At 37.8% G+C, this 21,665-nt stretch overlaps 1 protein-coding gene across 1 annotated transcript; it reads left to right on the forward strand.

Moving 5' to 3' along the window:
• The first annotated feature begins 5,923 nt into the window (after positions 1–5,923).
• Positions 5,924–21,611, forward strand: LOC132111552 (beta/gamma crystallin domain-containing protein 1-like). The gene is made up of 19 exons (XM_059518951.1): positions 5,924–9,365; positions 10,274–10,312; positions 10,512–10,630; positions 10,723–10,897; positions 11,036–11,175; positions 11,768–11,894; positions 12,002–12,037; positions 12,917–13,095; positions 13,294–13,420; positions 13,626–13,771; positions 14,394–14,520; positions 14,649–14,678; positions 15,034–15,146; positions 15,270–15,402; positions 16,089–16,228; positions 16,385–16,508; positions 16,949–17,107; positions 18,289–18,451; positions 20,202–21,611. Exons 1-19 carry the CDS (start codon positions 5,934–5,936, stop codon positions 20,288–20,290), a joined length of 5,598 nt encoding a protein of 1,865 aa, XP_059374934.1. The 5' UTR covers positions 5,924–5,933; the 3' UTR covers positions 20,291–21,611.
• Positions 21,612–21,665: the final 54 nt, after the last annotated feature.

Consider the following 21,665-nt stretch of genomic DNA (forward strand, 5'->3'; position numbering starts at 1 on the left):
TGGACATTTATGATTATGATGCCCAAATTTGACATTTATGTTTATGATGCCCAAAATGCTGTAGGCAGCACTCATAGACAGTAAAAGATTTTGAAACACCAATTTCAAAATGAATTCTATTCAATTCAGTTGAAATATGGGCCGGAATTCGGATGCCCTCTTACATTTAATTACTTAAAATTACTTGAGTTCAGCTATTAAATGCTCATTTGATTATTCTTCTCTTTCAGTCATGCCAATTTATTGAGTTTATTAAAAAAAAAATAGAATAGAATATTTTGAATTTTACATTGTCACGTAAAAAAATATTGATGCCAATGGCAATGTCAAGATTTAATTTATTACCACATTTTTATTAAAGTAAAAGCTACTGTAAATATTATTTTGTTGGATATAACATTACCAAGCTGTAAGCATTTCAGTTGCACTGTTATGAATCTGAAAGCTTATATAATGTCGGATTAGGGTTCTGTGTTGCCATGAATATTATGTTGAGGTGCTTCCTCTTGTTCTCGGGTGACTGTATGTTCTTGCACTTATGCTCTCCAGGTCTGGGTTGGTCTCGTTCAGATTTTGAAATTATAAAGAGGATGTTTTATGACTTGTCTCAAATTGTCCTGAGACATTACATAATTTCTCAAATGACTGTGTGTGATAGCGGTCTTTTGTTGAATCTCTTAATACGATAACTAAGATTATGCAGTTTATATTTAATTAAGAGTATAATCATGAATAACTGAACTTGAAGCAATAAAGTACAATAACCTGTGTGCATTGTGCGGTATAGATAGAGTCGTCCAGGAAGTTCTGCTCGCACGTGGGGGGAAACAAATATCAGTTACTATAGATACTGTTTCTATTGAGGAAATGAAGATAAACAACCAATAGTGAAGCTGAATAAAGAAGCAAAAAAAGTGAATATGAAAATTCTGGAAACACAAATAATGCAGTGACTCTTTGCTTTGAATACTTAAAAAAAAAAAAAATGTGATGACTGAAATAGAGAAAAACACGGCACTCTCATTTTTTGTATATTGCCCTCCTGTTTTATTTTACCATTATAATATAATATAATTTAGCCAGTGGAACTAAAACAGTTCATTTCTGACTGAAATCTCCAACCCCTCTCAGCATGGCCACAATTGCTCCAGTTTAATAACAGTTTCATAACTGAGATATGTATTTATTTAGATGTTCTTACGTGTTTTCCCTTTCTTGTTTTACCAGAGTTCTGAGGAGAAGAGTGGAGTTCTCAATCGTATTGGAAGCTTTTTCACTCGGAAGAAAAAAAACAGAACCGCATCAGATGACAATGATGAAAATTTGTCACCGGAGGCAAACAGCTCAACCAAGTATTCAAGATCAGAACACAAAGAGATCGAAGATTCAGTGTTTGGGCCGGGGAATAGAAGTCCCAGTGTGTGTAGTGTAGCCTCTATTGTTGCAGATGGAGGAGACTTGCCTTTTGCTGACAGTGACAGTAGTGGACGAGCAAGTGTAAAAGAGGTGGAAGTGATCAAGGGGAGCAGGGTTGCTACTTCCAGTGACAAGAGGACTGAGAATCTGGTGAAGGAGGTGAACAAGAAGCTCAAGGTGTACCTGGAAGAAACAACAGATTCAACAATAAAGAAAAGTTCAGACGTCCCTATACACACCCCTGACACACCAAAGTCTCCCGCGGTCTCAAGCAGGACGGAGACTAAAAAGACAGTTTTGAAAACCACCGTCACAGGTGGTGGGAATTACACCGCATTGGTGGGGGTGACTCTGGGATCACAGTCCAGAAATTCATCATCCTCTGATATTCAGCCTGGAGAATCAAGAGAAACAGACATAGAGAAAAAAAACAGCGCCAAACGAAGCAATCAAGAAAGCAATAATGAGCTTCTCGCCCCAATGAACACCACTTCACCTGAGGCAGAGGAGAGGTCAGTGCAATCATCTCCCTCACCTGGTCAAGTACACAAAGCCCTGTGGGTGGAAACTCACGTGAAAGAGGAGGAGAGTGAGAGCTCCATTACTGACTCACTTTCTAATACAGAACCTGCTCTGGCCAGCCCAGCTAAGAGTTATTCTACCCTCTGTGCAGCTCCTAGCAACACTTTTGCTCCTTCTCAAGCTGCAGAGCCATCCATCTTCACCTTTCATGCTGCAAAAGACAGCATTGAACCACCAGAGGAGGAAACTCAAGACAGCCTCATTCCTAAACACCTGCATGCTGAGAGCAATGAAGAGAAACGCAGAAGCTTGAAACGGTCAAACAGTGAGAAAGCTTTTGCTGAAAGAGTGCTTGTTGGTTCTCAGTCAAGCCTAGACGGGGAAGAACAAGCTGAAACAGAGGCACAAAGTGAGACTAACTTGGATATAACACAGAATTTACAGCAGGTTAAGGTGAAAATGTAAGTATTCTTGTGTTGTGTGTGTGTGTCTGTGTTGGGTTACTGAGCAGCGAGTCCTTTGTTCAGACTGCAATGTGATACTTGGATTCCCATGATTTTGAGTACGAGATGAACAATGACTCGTAGATCTTTCCATAGTGTTGGAGCTACATTAGTTTGCTTTCAGTAGTGGTAATTCTGTTAATTAATTTGTTTACTATTATGATTTTGCTCATATTAGTAATATATATTATGGTAATATTCTTTTGTTTGTTTGTTTAGTTAATTGGTTTTATTTATATGTTTAGTTTTATTTTTGGTTAGTTTAATAACTACAATGTTTGAGTTAGACACCTGAGGGCAGTAGTGGGCACAGGTAAAGGTAAATATAGGTAGGAAGTAGGAGGTGTCCTGTAGTACCTGGGTGATGGGCATATGGTTTTTACCAGCGCGAGAGATGCTCTATTGTTTGCTCAGTTTGAACAAATAAACCAGCCACAACCCTGAATCCAGTTTGAATTAGATTTATTTCTTGCCTGCGTACATCACCTGCCCAGGGTGCTAGAAGTTGTCGTATGAAGGTTTGATTTAAGTTTAATTTATTTTGTTTGTTGACAAACAGCCACTACACATAGATTTAGATTTTTATTTTTGTGTGTGTGTCTGTATATATGGGATGGAACAGTACACAAATGTCATGGTTCGGTATGTACCTCGGTTCGGGGGTCACGGTTCGATATGATTTCGGTACATATTTAATTTTTTTTATCTGCAGTACACATATACATACAAGGAATAAATTCTTGAAATATATTTGATTTGCCATGTAATCTGCTGGTGTTGGTGCACCGTTTTTTTTGAGGTCCAAGGTCAGCGCAGCCGTATACCAGGAAGTTTTAGAGCACTTCATGCTTCCTGCTGCTGACCAACTTTATGGAGATGCAGATTTCATTTTCCAACACGACTTGGCACCTGCACACAGTGCCAAAGCTACCAGTACCTGTTTTAGAGACCATGGTATCCCTGTTCTTAATTGGCCAGCAAACTCGCCGGACCTTAACCCCATAGAAAATCCATGGGGTATTGTGAAGAGGAAGATGAGATATGTCAGACCCAACAATGCAGAAGAGCTGAAGGCCACTATCAGAGCAACCTGGGCTCTCATAACACCTGAGCAGTGCCACAGACTGATCGACTCCATGCCACGCCGCATTGCTGCAGTTATTCAGGCAAAAGGAGCCCCAACTAAGTATTGAGTGCTGTACATGCTGATACTTTTCATGTTCATAATTTTCAGTCGGCCAAGATTTTTAAAAATCCTTTCATTGTATTGGCCTTAAGTAATATTCGAATTTTCTGAGATAGTGAATTTGGGATTTTCCTTAGTTGTCAGTTATAATCATCAAAATTAAAAAAATAAACATTTGAAATATATCAGTATGTGTGTAATGAATGAATATAATAAACAAGTTTCACTTTTGAATGGAATTAGTGAAATAATTTTTTTTTTTTGATGATATTCTAATTATATGACCAGCACCTGTATACAGGGCTGGACTGGGACAAAAAAAGGGCCCTGGCATTTTTGCTCACACCGGCCCACCACAGTCGGTCAGACATAACCAACCAGTACACCATCCTTGCGGTCCCTGTAGATATGCACATCTACTGTTCCATTCCCAAAAACCCCTACAAAGCTGAGAACTAAGTGCCATGGACCAGTGTACTCACTCTCTTTTGACTGACTCCCTGGTGATCAAAGGTGCTCTCCTACACTGCTAACTCAATCTGGCTTGACTATACATACGGACAGAGAGAGAGATGATTACAATTATTAGGAAGAGTTATTAAAAGTACACTTAACAAACTATGCAAAATCGCTTTCATAATCGCAGACGATATACAGGCTGTAAATGGTCTGCCATTGTGAAAGCGATTTTGCATAGTTTGTTAGAGAATTAGGCCCTGTGTATTAAAATGGATTGTACTTCAGTTCCAACAGTGACAAAGAGGAGGGCGCGCTGAAACTTGGTTCAATGTATTTTATTTTGATAAAGTATCAACTGGGTTGTCAAGTTAGCAATGCTGGAACTGATGTGTTGTTTGTGTGTGTGTGTGTGTGTGTGTGTGTGTGTGTGCCGGCGTGATCACTTCAACTGTTTCCTTACGCCAGCTGAATCAACTTTAAACACTTAATGTCTGATTAATAATGCATCACTGTATAAAGGTCTGCTTTTGTATTTGTGTACACTTGATGAAAACAAAACAAAAATAAAGAAAACAAATAGGATGTCACTTTTTGCCATTTGAGTTTCTTTCTGTGCACAAAAGTAAGCCTGTCACAATAATGGACTGAAACTCAGCATATATAGGCTATGTTACGTGTCGCCCCTTCCCCCCCTTGTTTATCTGTTAACTAAATCAAATATATTTTAAGAATGTGTTCCTTGTATGTATATGTTTACTGCAGATTATATATATTAAATATAATAATAATATAATAAATATAATAAAAATAATATTAATATTTTCACATGTAGGTGGGATTTTTTTATTTCTATTTATACTAATGTCTTTTCAAAATAAGTTTGTGATTCGCTAACCGCCGAGTGCACGTTGCCATCCAGGCTTCAGTGTCATATGATCCTTCAGAAATCATTCTAATAGTCTAATTTGGTGTTCAGTAAACATATCAATAATGTTGAAAACATTGCTGATTTTTAATATTTAATATTTTTATATTATAAATAATATATTTAATAAATTTTTGTGGAAATAAATGAGTGTTACATAATGTTAAAAAAGTGCTGCCTCAATGTAATATGATTTGATTATCTCGTTCATCATGCTTTTATGTCTTTCCACAGATTACCTAACCCCAAAAGTGTGAATGTCAAGCAGTCTAAACGACAGACGAATGAGTCAGTAGAAGATTTTGCTGTTTTTGTCCAAGAGCAACCTCTTGATGAAGATGTAGACTGCTCCTTTGAACTTTCAACGGAAAACAGAGACGCTACAGACCTTGGGAAGGAATTTTATTTACCAGAAATGCCTATTAATAAAGTACCATTGAATACTAGGATGACCAGTGATCAAAACTCATCTGTGCCATCCAAAGGTATGGAAAGAGCCACCAGTGGACCAAATGGGGCAATTAAAGCAAAGACCCCTTCACCACAACTTGCTCCTAAAACAAAAGTAATGTCTCGCATTAAAAGCCTATCTGAGGCATCAAAGGTGGACGTGCCTCCAGTACGGAGGATTTCACAGAAGCAGACAGATCAAAAGGAGATTAAATCTCAGACAGAAAAGGACCGATCCGTTACACTTAACAAACCAATTGACATCAAGACTGGAATTCCCAAGAAAAACGTACCAGAGATTCAAACAAAACCAAAGAAAGTGCTGGAGGTTGTTACAGTGTATAGTGTTTCTACAGAAGCTGAAAGACAGATGTCCACCAAACGTCAGAATGAAGCAGCATCAATAAGCCCAGAGCGGAAAATGTCACCGACTAAAAGAGTGGAAGAGAGGGATGTTTATGATGCCTCCCAAATGAAAAAAACTTCTCAGCCCAATAAGGAACAGGTCAATCTTTCAAAGCCTAAAAGAGAAAGAAGTCTAAAACATTCCCTTTCTGCTGATAAATCCCCATCTTCCGCAACTTCAGTGGAGAACTCTAGTTCAACAAAACATAACACTGAATTCAAAGCATTTAAAGATATCCAAAAGTCAAAAACACAACCGACAGTTGCAACTGAGAGAAGTCCAACATCAAAGAGTAGTTTTTCTTATACAAAGAGTAAAGTCAAATCAGGTGACATTGGCAACATAACCGAGGAAAAACCTTCTTCCTCAGCACTTGGCACGGACCGAAAAGAGCAGAACATTGAAAAGGAGAAGCCAGCGAATGAAACCCAGCTGAGTGAGCCAAAGAGTCCAAAAAAATTCACGACTGATGTGTCACCAACAGGAAGGAAGCTGCCTCAAATGACACCACTGAGCCCTCAAAAACAGTCCTCAGATGGAGAAGTTGCCCACGGAGAGAGTGAGTCACATGAACCAGTCTCACTGCCACTTACCAAGCCAGAGAGAAATGAGTCATCACTGGTTAACGGCCCTGTTGCTGATGGCAAATCTTCCAAATGTGATCAAGCCACTGGGAATGCTGTAGCCAGGGTATCACCAGAGCTCAAATTGGAAAGCCATATTAAGGAGGTGGATGATTTACAGTCAGCAAATCCATGTCTCAAAAGTCCCACAAAACTCAAACCCAAGAAAGATTTTAGGAAGGCGGAGCTAACAGCAGCTTCAGATTCAAAAATGGACAAAGGCAAGAAAATGACAAGTTTGTCTGTCACAACCACAGCTGCTTTGAAATCTGACAAAGTAGAACATATTTTTACACAATCAGCCATTTCTGAAAGTGAAAACTGTGATGTTGCTGAGACCAAAGTCACACCAGTTGTGTCACTTTCAGAAAACAATGATTTACCATCCAATCGAAAGACAGAATCAAATCTATCAATTTCTACAGACCCACATGTGCAAGTTGCATCAGATAAACTGCCAGATATTTCTAAGACGGATGAAATTTCCACAACATCTAAGACGGCTAAACAATCAAATGCCTTTTCTGAAACAAATGTTGAGAATTCTGTATCTTCTAAAACCAAAGTAACACTGTATTTGTCTTCAGAGAAGACCGATTCACACTCAGAAAAGCAGACAGAGTCAGATCTTCCAGATTTATCAAACCTACATGTCCAGGATATACCAAATAAGCAATCAGTCACAGAAAAGCCACTTACTGAGTTCAAGAAAGAGAAATGTGACCTTTCCAAGGAAAATGAAATTTCCTCAATACATGTGACAGACCATAACACAACCAGTGATCTTAGCACTCAAGGTATTGGTAAACAACCAAAACCCACTTCTGAAAAAAAGGGTGAAAAATCTGGTGCTGTTGAAAACACAGTCAAACTGGATGTGTCGCTCTCAGAAAACAAAAATTTGCAGTCCACAATACCACTGACTGAATCAAATATACCAGATTCATCAGAGTCACATGTCCAGATTACGCCAGATAAGCAGTCAGATGTTGACCCAGATAAGAATCTTGAATTCGAGAAAGAGACATGTGCCCTTTCTAAGGCCGATGACATTTCCAAAATAGCCAATACATCCAAACCATCAAAAGCCACTTTTGAAATAAAGAGTGAAAAATCTGGGGCTTCTGAAACCAAAGGAAAACTGGATGTGTTGCTTTCACAAAAGAATGATTCACACTCAGAAAAACAACAACCAGAGTCTGATATACCAGTTTCAACAGAGTCACATGTGCAGCTTGCATCTAATGAGCAGCCAGATGTTGTCAAAGAGAAGTCCAGTGCTGGATTTGAGAAGAAAGCTGATCTGAGTGTTAAAGGTACAGAGAAGTCTTATAGGGAACAAATTATTCAGGTCATTTCAGAGAACTCGTCTAAGACAACCCAAATGTCTGAGACTAAAGAGCAAAGTGTGGAAGATAATGTTCATTCAGATTTAAAACATCCAAAAACAATTCCACAACTAGATGAAAAGGTTGCAAGTGAAGAAGGAAGTGGGAAATGCAAAGTATTAGAGACGCAACCGGTTGAGTCTGGAGACTTGTGTAAAACAATCCCAGAGTGTGTCAAACAGAATGAATCAAATAAACTAAAGCAAGTTGATGAGACACCATTAGCAGTGATCACGGCTCCAGAGGCTGCTTCTAAACCCATTCGAAAAGATGATCAGACTTCAGATCAACAACTAACCTCAGTTAAAATAACAGATAAATTGACTTCCAAAGTGGACAGAAAGAGTGAAGTCCAAGTTAAAAATACAGAATCCAAACTGAAAGTCAAGAATCTTATGAAGCCTAATGATAAAATACCAGCTACTAACTTACAAAAGCTGAAACCACCAACTGACCAAAATATTCACCAGTTTACTTCTCAGAATCTTCCTTTGGAGCCCAAAGGCCTCTCACAAAATAGCAAGGCACCATCTAGTTGGTTAGACGTGGACCAAAGTTTTGAGAAGAAGAAAACAGAGAGACGTTTGGATTGTTCTGCAAGTGATGACAAACAGCTTGACACTTCTAGTGACTTTGATGATTTCATACGTAACATCAAGGAGAACTGTTCCCCTTTCTCTTTACCACCAAGAAAACATGGGCAGAACAAGATGCCGTCACCTCCTTTTGCCATGCCTGCCATTAAAGAAGATCACTTTGAGAAGATATTTGACCCAGAACAGTTCCAGTTTGGGACAAAAAAAACTGTAGGACCTAAAGATCCCTCTCCAGCCATGATGATCAAGAAGAAAAATGAACAGGCAAAAACCCACCCACAGTCCAAACGTTCTGAGGAAAGCCTTCTTTATAAAGGTCTCTTGTCTAGACGGGAACAAGACAAAGACAAAAAGGTCACAGTCACTGAGGAGAAAACTGATGGAGAAAATCAGAACACTGAAGGTTCAGGAAAAATGCCCTCAAGGTTGGAAAAAATGTCAATAATCTCAAACCTTGTGAACTACCCAAACAGAGCCAGAACTGACCCAACAGGGGTGGTGCCAACCTTAGGAGATCGGAGGGACATATCGCTGACCCATGCTATCACCACTGTAAAAGAGGGGCTTGCTGATTTGCCAGATTGTGGCAATGTAAAGGCAGGACCTGTTGATTCAGTAAAGAGCCCATACACACCTCCACCTCTTCCAACTTTCTCAGAAGTCAAGCTGCCTGACTTTTTGGAAAAAATAATGAATAAAGGCAAAGAAGCTAACACCATGAGCCAGCAAAGGCCTGACACTGGCTCTGTTCCTTCATTGGATTTGAATCTCACTTCCAACAAATTTAATTCAAGCATGGGACTGCAAGGCATATCGGTAACATCCCCATCCAACAGCACTCAGCAGATTCCACTGCCCACACCCAGCACTCTCTCACCAACATACACAGAGGTAAGGAAGATGTTAATACCAAATGTCCATTGTTTTCAAAAATCTTCTGAGTAAGAATTAAGCCCCAAAATTCTCTTGCTTTACATACTATTGAAACTGAATACTTGTAGTTTTACTAAATTACCAGTTTTCAAGAAAAAAAATAGACCTTCAAAGTACAGAAAACGTATTTCTGTGACAGAAATCTATCATCTAATTAAAATGTTTCTCTCTTACTTAGATTAGATCAGATCACATTCCAGTGAATTGTAAACTTTTATTTAAAAAATCCTTTTCAATATTAAATGTAATTCTACACTACTCTAGTCATTTGGTTAATCAAATGTAGTCATTCTTGTCGAGGGAAATCTCATGAGCCACCAAAGTACAGTCTTTAAAGATATTTTTTTTTACTTTTGAGTACTTCAGTTACACCTTTCACTTTAAGTATGTTTTTGGCTAAATTTTTGACACCAATACTGTAACTACATTTCATAATACTTTTTACACATTTTACACAAACATTATTTATACAGTAATTGTATTATGTTAGTAAAGCATGTGCTTCATACACTAGTGCTTATGTGTACAAAAGCCTTTATTTATAGTTTTTTTTTTTCACAGAGATGTAGGGAAGTCTTGCTTCACTTTTGAAACTGCTTAGGTTGTCTGTACTTGCCAGGTTCAATCATTATCAGTGGAAATTTTGTCAGTCTTGTCTTTAAGACACAAGAGGAATGTTAAGCCCTCTAGGCTTCAGTTTGTTTTTATAGGTACCACTGATCTCAGTACCATATTGAGCTGTGTTGTATTTAAACCAAATATCCAGTCAGTCTCACAAAGTAGTTTTGAAAATGATCGATGTTCATGTCAAAAATTTTATAATGAAAATAGTGTTTGAGTATTAACTAAAGTTTTTTGATTTCTAGACATCTGGTGTAAGAGGCTTCCACAGACGCCCTGGAAAGGTATTGCAAAACCGAGGATACTGATCTGTACAGAGTTGAACATAATAATAATTTACCATACATTTATTTTGTATACATTTTAGTGCAGCTAGTTTATTGTTATTTTCCAGTTCATTATGAACTTTTACAATGCTTCAAATAAGAAAGGAAAAACAGTTGAACACATTTATGGAGAATGTTTCAATATCATTGCTTGCAGATTGTGATATACCAACAACCTAATTTTGGAGGAGAGACATATGAGGTGTTCAGAGACATAGAAGATGCCACCTCCCTAAACCTCTGTCCACTCATCTCCATAAGGGTCGTTAGAGGATGGTAAGGACAATCACTTCCTTCTACTTAGAATGTGACGAATCCTGTGATATTTTAAAATGCAAGGTTGCTAATGTTAATGTTTGTCCTGTTAGCTGGCTGCTGTATGAAAAGCCAGGTTTCCAGGGCCGGTCCATTGCACTGGAGGAGGGGCCATCAGAGATAGCAAATGAGTGGGCAGAGACAGAGCCCAGTGGGGAAATACAGCCAAACGACCAGCTGCTCCCAACCACACCCATGGTTATTGGCTCCATTAGGCTTGCAGTAAGGGTGAGTCAAAAATCGTGAGTCATATACTTCAGTGCTTGACCTCAGTCCTCTGATCAATCAGTCAAATTAAACAAAAAAAAAAAACACTAGCATGCATGCTTTGATCTTTGATAACTTGCTCTAGTATTTTACTCTCAGGACTACACCACACCGAAAATTGACCTGTTCACAGAGCTGAATGGGATGGGACGAATGTCTTCATTCTGCGATGACACCATAGAGACCTGTTCATTTGGTATTCCTCAGAATACTGGGTCCATTAAGGTTCACAGTGGAGTGTAAGTGAACTTCTGATCTTACATAAATGTTTGTACCTTTAAGATGATGTTTTACCCCAGTGATGAAATAAATAAATATACACTATTATATATATATGATCCTCGAGAAATAATTTTATGAAAATTTAAGAAACTTTTCTTATTATTATCAATGTTGAAAACTTTTGAAAAACTTTTTTTTTTTTTTTTTACTTGAAATTGAAATGTTATAAATGTCTTTACTGTCACTTTTGGACAAAAAAATCTTACTGATCCCAAACTTATTATCAGTAGTGCATGGGAGCAAAACTTAGATATCTCAGAACTTAGACACAAGCCTCATGTTTGTCCTCAATGCATGATCAAGTGGAAAGTTTTGAGTTTGTGTTAAGAGGTTCTGAGAGGCAAAGAGACTGCGTTTCAGTTGGAATGTTGTTTTCTTGTTGTTGCATGTTGGATGGAGATGACATTTTCAAAATATTTGTTTTCTGCATTGGCATGTTTGTTCTTTGCCAAAACTTCATGAAGCAATAAATTACAAAATGAAAGTTATCTTTTACCAGGTTCTAAAATCCTTTTTAGATCGATTCTTACTGTAGTTGTGTGTTTGTAGTTGGCTGGTCTTTAGTGACCCAGGTTTCCAGGGTCTTTTAGCTGTTTTGGAGGAAGGAGTATATCCCTGCCCTCAGGACTGGGGCTTTCCCACTCCCTTTGTAGGATCACTGCGGCCCTTGAAAATGGTAATTTCATACCACTCACTTTCACACACTCATTTCATCTCATTCCATCTTTTAACAAAATGTATGAACAGAGGTTTATATAAAACTGTTCCTTTTGCTTTTTACAGGGTGTAATTAAGGTGGAAAATCCCAATGAAATTAAGGTGAGCTTTACATGTTAAATCACAATAGATGTAAATGAGCTCACTGAGAAAAACACAACAATTTAAGACTACCTAATTTTACACATTTATTTGGTGAAAGACATTCTGTACAGCCTGGAATTAAAAAGTACCTGTTGGTGCAGGTACTCTGGACCAGATTGAGCTTGCCCAGAGGCGGGGTTTGTCCTTGATCTATGCCTGCTCAGCCCGTGCCACTGTTTGTTCTTTTTATTTCTGAGCCGTGAATGAGCAGCAGTATTGTGTCTGACTTTGAAACTAAAGATAAATGCAGCCAGAACTTTGGCAGTTCATGATTCTCACAGCAGAGGCATATGATCCGATAATGCTTTAATTACAATTAAATATCACTTGCAAGAAACGGTCAAATGGTTATAATAGACCAGGGAAGTCAGCTTAGTTTGTTGGCTTAATTAAGTTCCTGGCATTCCTCCTGAACTCATGTCCTTCTGGGCTTTGAGCGCAGTATACAGGGCTTGAGTCGGCTCTTTTCTGAGGCTCACCGACACTGGGGGAAGAATTCAGAATTCCAGAATTCAGAATATTCTGCCCACAAGTGTACGCACACATAATGCAGTCAAACACTGAACATGTCATGTATTTTGCTGTATGAAATAAAGCATCTTTTTCATGGTAGTTTTTTATTTACTAATAATTGAAATGTACAAACTTTAATAATAACTGATGCAGTGTAGAAAATGAATTTCTGGTGACCTCTGTTGCTTTCAGTATTGATTCACATTTTAGATTTTAATGAAGTTTTAGTGTGTCTCATAAAATATGTGTGAATGTAGTTGACAGGAAGTTATTCTAAATATTCAGGAAGCTTTAAAGTGTTTTTTTTTCTCTATTTAAAATCAGGCGGTACTCTTTGAAAAACCAATGTTCAAAGGGGAGTGCTTAGAGATCGAACGGGATATTTACAACTTTGATGAAGTAGAGGAAGAGAAGAAGGATGAAGAAGATGAAACTGAGAGTCCTGACAGCATCAGGAGAAAGAGGCTGAGTTCTGTCGGCTCACTGAAGATCCTGAGTGGCCTGTGAGTACATATTTTGACAGTATGGCTGACATGGTAGGATTTTGGTTTTTTGGTTTGGTCTCAAAGTCTGCAAAGGCATCCAGACCTTTAACATGTCACTTAATAACTGTAGATCTACAAATACCTCAATTTCTTGATGGTTTATTGCCTATAGTTGGATCCAGCAGTTATTCATGTCATTGTTCTGTTCATATATAGCTGGGTGGGATATTCTGCACCAGACTTCGAGGGTCGCCAGTATCTTCTGGAGGAAGGAGAGTATGCAGACTTCACTGACTGGGGTGGATTAGAAGACAGGCTCCTGTCTATACGTCCTATATTAGCAGTATGTACATGGAGATCATTTCTGAATAAAACAGTTCAAGATTATTATTAAATAAACAATTTACAGCATAACCTCCTCACAGCAAGTTATGCTGGGAAGACCTGAAATGAAAACCATTAATAAACTTTGTTTTTCTGATGTACACTGCTGTTTTCTTGGAATAAGAAAGTTGCAAGTTGTTTCATGGTTTGGTGTCCTTCTGTAGGAATTCATGACTCCTCATGTGAGAATGTTCAGTGAGCGGGATTTCAGCGAGAGAGGGATGAATGTGGACCTGCTGGAACCTGTCATTAGCATGGAAGCCACTGGCTTTGGCATAAAGACACAGTCGGTGGAAGTCCTCTCTGGCGTGTAAGTGTCTGCATGTAAACTCCCTGTTTCCTCCTCCAGGCACCATTCTTTCTTTTTCTTCCTTTCTTTCATAACCTTTGACCTTGGTACTCCGTAAATCTGTCAGTGAAATGTTTATATCCCTTGTGGGCAGCTGCTTACAGAGATAAAATAAAAAGTAGTTCACTCAAAAATGATAATTCTGTCATTATTTAACTCATTATTTAAGTGTGCAGAAGTCATAAGGATTAAAAGGAAGTCCTCAATACAGAGTCATGAACCAAACTAACCAGCTGTTTCTGTAAGACATATACATATTTTTAGGGAAGTCAGTACTTTTATTCAGCAAGGATGCATAAAAATTCAGCTTTGCTATCACCGATATAAATTACATTTTAAAATTTGCCTTTACATTTATGCATTTAGCAGATGGTTTTATTCAAAGTGACTTTGCATTCAAGGCACACATTTTGTCAGTTTTTGCTGTCCCCTAGGGATTGACCCCATGATCTTGACATTGCTAATGTAGCACTATGTTCTACTGTTTGCGCTATATGTGTATATGAATGTATATGAATATATATATATATATATAAATGTGTGTCCGTTAAAAGCACTAACTCTTTAATGTCTGACTGAAAAGGTGGATAGCGTTTGAAAAGGCACACTTTTTGGGTGAGCTGTACATTTTAGAGAAGGGTCTTTACGGGAGTCCAGAGGACTGGGGAGCACACAACTCCAAGATCTTGTCAATTCAGCCTGTGGTTTTGGTAATCATTTGTCTGCAATATCTGCCCTATTTTTGCAATTATATTTTTTTCAATTTTATTTGTTAATCAATAAAACCTTGCTTGTGTTTGAATTGCCATATCTTATCATCTCTTTTTTTCTGCCTCAGGAACAGGCTGAAGGACTGTCCAGATATAAGGTGAGTTTAATGGACTTGCCCAAATGATATGGTCCCAACTGGATTCTGATTATAAAGGGAAATCTATGCAATGGATTTAAAGCTAAGAGCTAAGAGTACCACAGTCCTATGTAGTACTCTTAGATTAGGGAAATGAAGATGATAGGCAGGATGTGTACAGCTTTGTGAATGACAGGCATTCAGGAATTCTGCAGGCACAGAGTGCTAGTTTCAACTGAAGTGAAGATCTAGTTATTCCAGTTTTTGTGACCATCTTCTGCATATTATCAGAGTGATTTTATATCAGGAAGCACCTTTAATTAAAGCTTCATTCATGTGATACACTAATGAAACACTGACTCTTGTTGGTTCTCAGGTGCAGTTGTTTGCTGAACCAGGGTACAAGGGAGCAATGCAGGCTTTAGATGAAAATGTGGCATTCCTGCCGGAGGGCTTCTACCCCATGTCCTGCAAGGTTTTGGCTGGGAGGTGAGAAATTTTGCCTTCAACCAGAATTACATTAAATGTGCATAAAACTTTGCTCAGAATGATCAGCAAGATTTGAGTGTTTCAAAATAATCAGCATTTCATTGGGTATGTCTCTGCTTGAAGCTGGGTGGTGTTCGATGGCCCACAGTTCACTGACAACATGTATGTACTTGAAGAAGGAGAATACCCCAATCCCGAGTCTCTGGGCCTACTCAACTCAGACTGCAAAATCAGCTCTGTCCACACTGTAGGACATGTGAGTACTGAAGAGACGATGGGGTCAGAAGAAAAAGATCCCTAGGCTATTCAGAATATTTAATTTGGTCCAACTGAAAATGGGGCTCTGAGGTTGAACCCTCTTCTCGTGCCCTATTGGATGAGTGCTGTCTTGGCACTACATATTACTTTCATTGATCATGTAGGTGTGTTTTTAAGCCTTGTTAACTTAAACAACTAGACATTGTTGCATTGAACATAATATTCATCTTGCTTAACAGGATGATAATTTTTTGTAAAACCAAGAATGACAATGCTGAAAATCTAAAAAGAAATACATAGAAAAAATATATATTTTGTATTGTATTTAAATATTTATATATGAAGAAAAACATTTCAGCATGTCTTTCAACTGAGGTGTGTTCATGTAGTCTGTCACGTAGTTATATTATAGCTATTTGTTTTTTCCTGACAAAATATGTTGCTAAAAATAATTGTCACTGTGGCAAAAATATTTTTTTTTCAAAAATAATTTGTGGTGAGGCAAAATAAAAGTGAAAATGTTGGCAGGAAATAATTCTAGAGAGATTTCTGACATCTTCAGTGTTTTGCCGGCAAAAAGGTACTAAACATTACAACATATTCAAAGCACAGCCTATGATTTCTATAATTAAATTATTTGATTTTTATAATAAACACATGTTCACTGTTTCTCTGTCCGCTCAGGAGTTCTCTATGCCCTCCATCACACTCTTCTGTAAATCTGGCTTCAGAGGACGTAAAGTGGTTCTGACCGATGGCGTTTTGAATCTGTCTCTGGCTGGCATTGATGGGCGGGTCAACTCTCTGTTGGTTAATGGAGGAATGTGAGTGGTTTTTGAAGCACATTCAAAGCTCAGATTTTGGTGTAGGTGTAGAACACCAAATTTAGTGTTATTGTTCTCCTTTATGGTTCATTTGGATGTGAGAATATTGTTACTGAATAGATTTTTCTCTGTGTTATTTGTGTTTGTTATTATCAGCTGGGTGTTGTATGAATACAGCAACTTCCATGGTCGTCAGGTCCTGCTCCATCCCAGCGAGATCGGTGATTGGCAGAAGTTCCAAGGCTGGGAGCAGATTGGCTCTCTGCGTCCGTTATTACAGGTATTAAATGCCACCACATGCCTAGTTATCAAGCGAAAGTCCTAAGCGAAATGACTTGTGTTTTACTGTGTGCGTGTTCAGATCCAGTGGGGTTTGGCTAGTTTTGCTTTTACAGTAGGTGTGAGAGTTAATTATTTGGGAAACGCACATATAAAGGCAGGGCGTGTTCAGATCCAGTGGGGTTTGGCTAGTTTTGCTTTTACAGTAGGTGTGAGAGTTAATTATTTGGGAAACGCACATATAAAGGCAGGGCAAAACCAGCACAGCATATGGACAGTAAATCCAGAATGAGACCGTTAATACCCATGATGATATAATAATACATTGTTAAGAGTGTTTTTGAAAGAAGATCTTTATCAATAGTAGTTTCTATCATTAATAATATTGCTAGTTTTAAACATTCAAAAATGATAATGTATCTTCTGTGTCTTTCCCAATAGAAACGTGCTTATTTCCGGCTGCGTAGTGCTGAAACGGGCTACTTGATGTCTCTGACTGGACCACTGGATGATTTAAAGCTGCTCCGGGTGCAAGTGCTGGAGGAAACTGGTGGTCCAGAGCAGATATGGGTCTATGAGAATGGACTACTGCACTGCAAGGTACTCAAGACATCTTTCCAGATCCAATTCTGTACTCGAGTGCACCTGTGATGTTGACTCTGGTTCTGTTTAATTCAATTCATGTTTATTTGTATTCACAATAAAACTTGTTGCAAAGCAGCTTGACATAAAATGAAAGTTTCTACATTACATTTAGGAGTAGCTTATCAGTGATGACTATGTCAAAGTGATATCCTTATGTTGAGTAAAAAACATGCAGTTAGTTAATGACGCGTTCAAACAAACGGTGAACACTATAATGATGGTGAACAGCAATGATTATATGTTGTGATCAAACTTATAGGAAACTTTGGTAGTTTTGTATGTTGGTTCAGGGTTGGAGTCAACTGAGGTCCTCTAAGGGGTTGGCATAATCTCTTCTCAGGTGTTCAATCATCTCAGATCTTTGTATGGGCTGGATCCAGACTGAAGCTTGTGTAATTCCAAGTAACCTCAGGATTCCCATCCCGTGGCAAAAACAGAGGAGCAAATAGACAAAAATAGTGTAGCTGCTGTTCAAACCAAGCAAAACATTATAATGTGCATTAGATCAGAAATAACGGAGTATGAGGTTATGACATATTGACATTATGACATCATTATGTGAATGATTGGTTAAAGAGATGTGTCTTTAATCTGGATTTAAACAGAGAGAGTGTGTCTGAACCCCAAATGTTATCAGGAAGGCTATTCCAGAGTTTGGGAGCCAAATGTGAAAAAGCTCTGCCTCCTTTAGTGGACTTTGCTATCCTAGGAACTACCAAAAGTCCAGCGTTTTGAGACCTTAGGGAGCATGCTGGATTGTAGTGTGGTAGAAAGCTAGTTAGGTACGCAGGAGCTAAAGCATGTAGGGCCTTGTATGCAAGTTGTAATATTTTGTAACTGATAAAGGACTTGAGTAGCCAGTTTAGAGATTTAAAATTGATCATGATCATATAATCTTGACCTGGTAAGGATTCTAGCTGCTGCATTTTGGACTATATGTAGCTTGTTTATAGAAGATGCAGGACAACCACCTAGAAGTGCATTACAATAGTCCAGTCTAGAGGTTATGAATGCATGAGCTAGCATTTCTGCTTCAGAAACTGTTTCTAAGTTGGAAGGAAATTGAAGCTCTTTTTCAAAAGACGAGTTGCTGTCTGCTTATCGTGACCATGATCTCTCTCGCATTTTCTCTTCAGATGGTCGAGGACTGTTGCGTGGAGACGTCTGGAGGTGTGGTGATGGCAGGTGGCAGGTTGAATATCTCACCTGAACTAGGCAAAGACAATCAGTTCTGGAGCATCACAGGAGACGGAATCATACGCAACAATCTCAAGCCCGACCTTGTGCTGGAGGTCAAAGGTCAGTACTTCATACACTTAAGAAAAAGTGTAAAAGAAAAGACACTGAAAAGAAAAGACATGAAATTAAACCAAATAGCTGGAGTGGAACGATAGATAAACATTTACATGCACATCTGGCGTGTGTGTCTGTCATTGATAAAACAGCACCCTCCACTGACGAGGTCATAAACTCTTACTGATGACACTTTCTGACGTCACATCATACCTGTGTGGTATTTTTATTGGCAACTGGGCGATATATAAAACAAATGTATATCTCGATATTGTCCACATTTTTATGATATTCTATATATATCTCGATATGTTTGCATTTCCATTTAAATAATAAAAACATTCTAGACTGAAAAACAAACAAGCTGGAGTTGAGTGATTTAAATGAAAGCATCATTGAGCCGGTCTGTGTTCTGTCATGAGATCTCGAATGTATTGTTTGCGATTGTTGTCGCTGTATAAATGCAGTGTATAAACTCAATCGCTGTTGTGTGAATAGAGAAACATTCAGGCTATGGCAGTGTGAAATTACTATTAGGAATTTCACTGTTATAATGTCTTTCATTTGTTTTACCAGTTTTCATAATATAGACAGAGAGACTGTATAAGTCTTACCTATATACCTATGTGCTTCAACAAATAGCTCTCCATCTGAGAGGGTTTTTAGTGCCAGTGGGAACATAGTTTTATGCAACAAAGCTTCTTTTAAATCAGAGACAGTAGACAGACAGACTTGTGTTCTTAGCTAAAAATTTGTAAAAAAAAAAATACATATCCCAGTTTAATTAGTTACTCCAGTTGCACAGTGTAAATTGTGAATTGCATGCACTAAAAACGTTGACAGGATGCACTTTCTGTACTTGTTTTGCACTACTTGAGTTACATATACATGTGTTCATTTAATAAAAAGCAGTAAGTGATCACTTAGTCTAGAGTTTTTTTAATTATTTAAATGAAAATGGAAACATATCTAGATATATATAGAATATCGTAAAAATTTACAATATCGGGATATAATTTTTTTTATATATATCGCCCAGTGCTATTCAATGGTCAGAAATACTTTGAAAGGGAATAATTTGAAAAATTCTTTTCACATGTAAAGCAGGAGATAAGGGACAACATGTAAGATAAGGTTAAATTATTAATTTGGAGTTTGACAACAATCTCTGTGATGAAAGATCATTGCTGTTTTGCTCCTTTTGTTTGTCTGAATTCAGAATGAGGCTGTTTTGGTTCAAATTTCTGTGTAACTTGAGCGTCACTGTGATGTCAGTCATCACAGTGGAAACCCACATTTGATGCCACCTAGTACCCACTTAATGTATTACACCTTGTCTGTCTACATTTATTTGATCAGAAAATACAGTGAAACAATATTATAAAATATTATTTCCATTAAAAGTAACAGTTTTCTACTTGTTTTAAAATGTCATTTATGTCTGTGATGGCAAAGCTGCCGCTACTCCGGTCTTCAATGTCATGTGATCCTTCAAAAATCATTCTAATATGCTGATTTATTGCAAGAAAATCATTTTGGATTAATAGAAAGTTCAGCTTTTACTTGAAATTGCAATCTTTTGTAACATAAATCTCTATTCTGTCACCTAATGCATTCTTTCTGAAGGAAAGTATTCAATTCTATAAACCAAACTTTTAAATGGTAGTGTAATTTAAATCTAGAGAGGAGTGTTTAAAGTTACTGCCTGTTGAAATCTTGAGAAGGATTTGAATTTCTTAATCTATTCCTCACCCAGGTGGCCAACAGTATGATAAAAATCAGGTGATTCTCAACACCTTCGATGAGCAGAAACCCAATCAGAGATGGACTGTGGAAATCCTTTAGTGCTGGAGTCAGAACAGAACTCCTGCTATCCAGCAGAAACCCTAAAATGTCTGAAGATGTTGTGCACTGAGAAGATTATCTAAATCAAAAAACCCAAAATGGCTCAGATAAATCTCTGTCACCGATGGGATTCTTATCCCAAGATGAGAATGTGTGGGAGACCAAACCTTTTGAAATAATCCATCTAGATTAGTTAATCTTCGGACGTTCAACTGAAGTTCATAGACTCCATCAAGGACCCTAATGATACCTGCCAGTTTCATCATCTTGTGTGCTAGTTCTCTTTTTGTCATTGCTCTACATTGACCTATAAACACAAAGTACTGTCCTGCTTGCAATGCAATGGTTTTACCAAAGAGTGCGCAGTAGCATAACGATTTGTATGGAGCTGCACTTACCTTTTGTGTCAGAAAAGAGTCGAGGTTAATTCCGTATGTCCCAGTTTACCCTTTGCCTGTCCTAATTACACTTTATAGGGGCAAAAAGCACCTTCTTCGTTTCATAAGTAGCTGTGTATTTTGACTAAATTATTTTTTGCAAGAAATATATAAATTATAGATACTTAGTATAGTCATATACCGTACTACTTGTACTATTGCCTTAATATCTTAAGAGCTCCTAAAGGTTTTCTAGTCTGCAGCCTTTCATGTCAAATCTCAGGATGGTCTCTAGTAAAGGGCTTGTGCATGTTATTGTGCCATCAGCCAATCAGCAGTCATGACATTATTTTCTTGTGGCTCTAGAGTAATTAATCACATTAATGGCTTAGATGATTGGCTCAAAACAACCTCGCCGCTGAACTAGGCGCCCATGAGCAAAAACTTTACGTTTTAAATGACATACTTCCAAGGGCTCCTGCACCAAATGAGCAGCTGTTCAGATGAATGAGAATACAAACAGATATTATAGACCTCACTGAATGTCAGGCAGCATTTATTGCCATTCAAACTCAACTGAAGGCAAAATATGGGAACTCACTGACTCGTACAATTTTACAGTCGCTGTACAAAGGTTTTTTTTTGTAGTATGTCAGATTATTCTGCAAAATAAGTATAAAAAGCACTATTGCACATATTATAATTTTTTATAAACATTTCCTCCTAGCTGTGCAGATCTGGCATCAGTTCACTCCTGCTAACAAACTCACATAAATTTGAAAGATCTGTTGTTCTGCTCTTAGCTTTTTCTGTCTCTCAGTTTTCTTTTATACTGATATTTTAGTAGTTGTTGTTGTGTGTATGTTTGTGTACATTTTCTGACCTGTTTAATAATCTGTTTTAGCGTTTTTGTATGTTCATGGCCATATTTCCAAAATATACTGTTACATTTAGATTTTTTTTTTCTTTTCTTTCCAAGTTGTTTACGAATATGAATC

The sequence above is a fragment of the Carassius carassius genome, chromosome 31 (genome assembly GCF_963082965.1).
Source record: "Carassius carassius chromosome 31, fCarCar2.1, whole genome shotgun sequence".
Classification (NCBI taxonomy): Eukaryota; Metazoa; Chordata; class Actinopteri; order Cypriniformes; family Cyprinidae; genus Carassius; species Carassius carassius.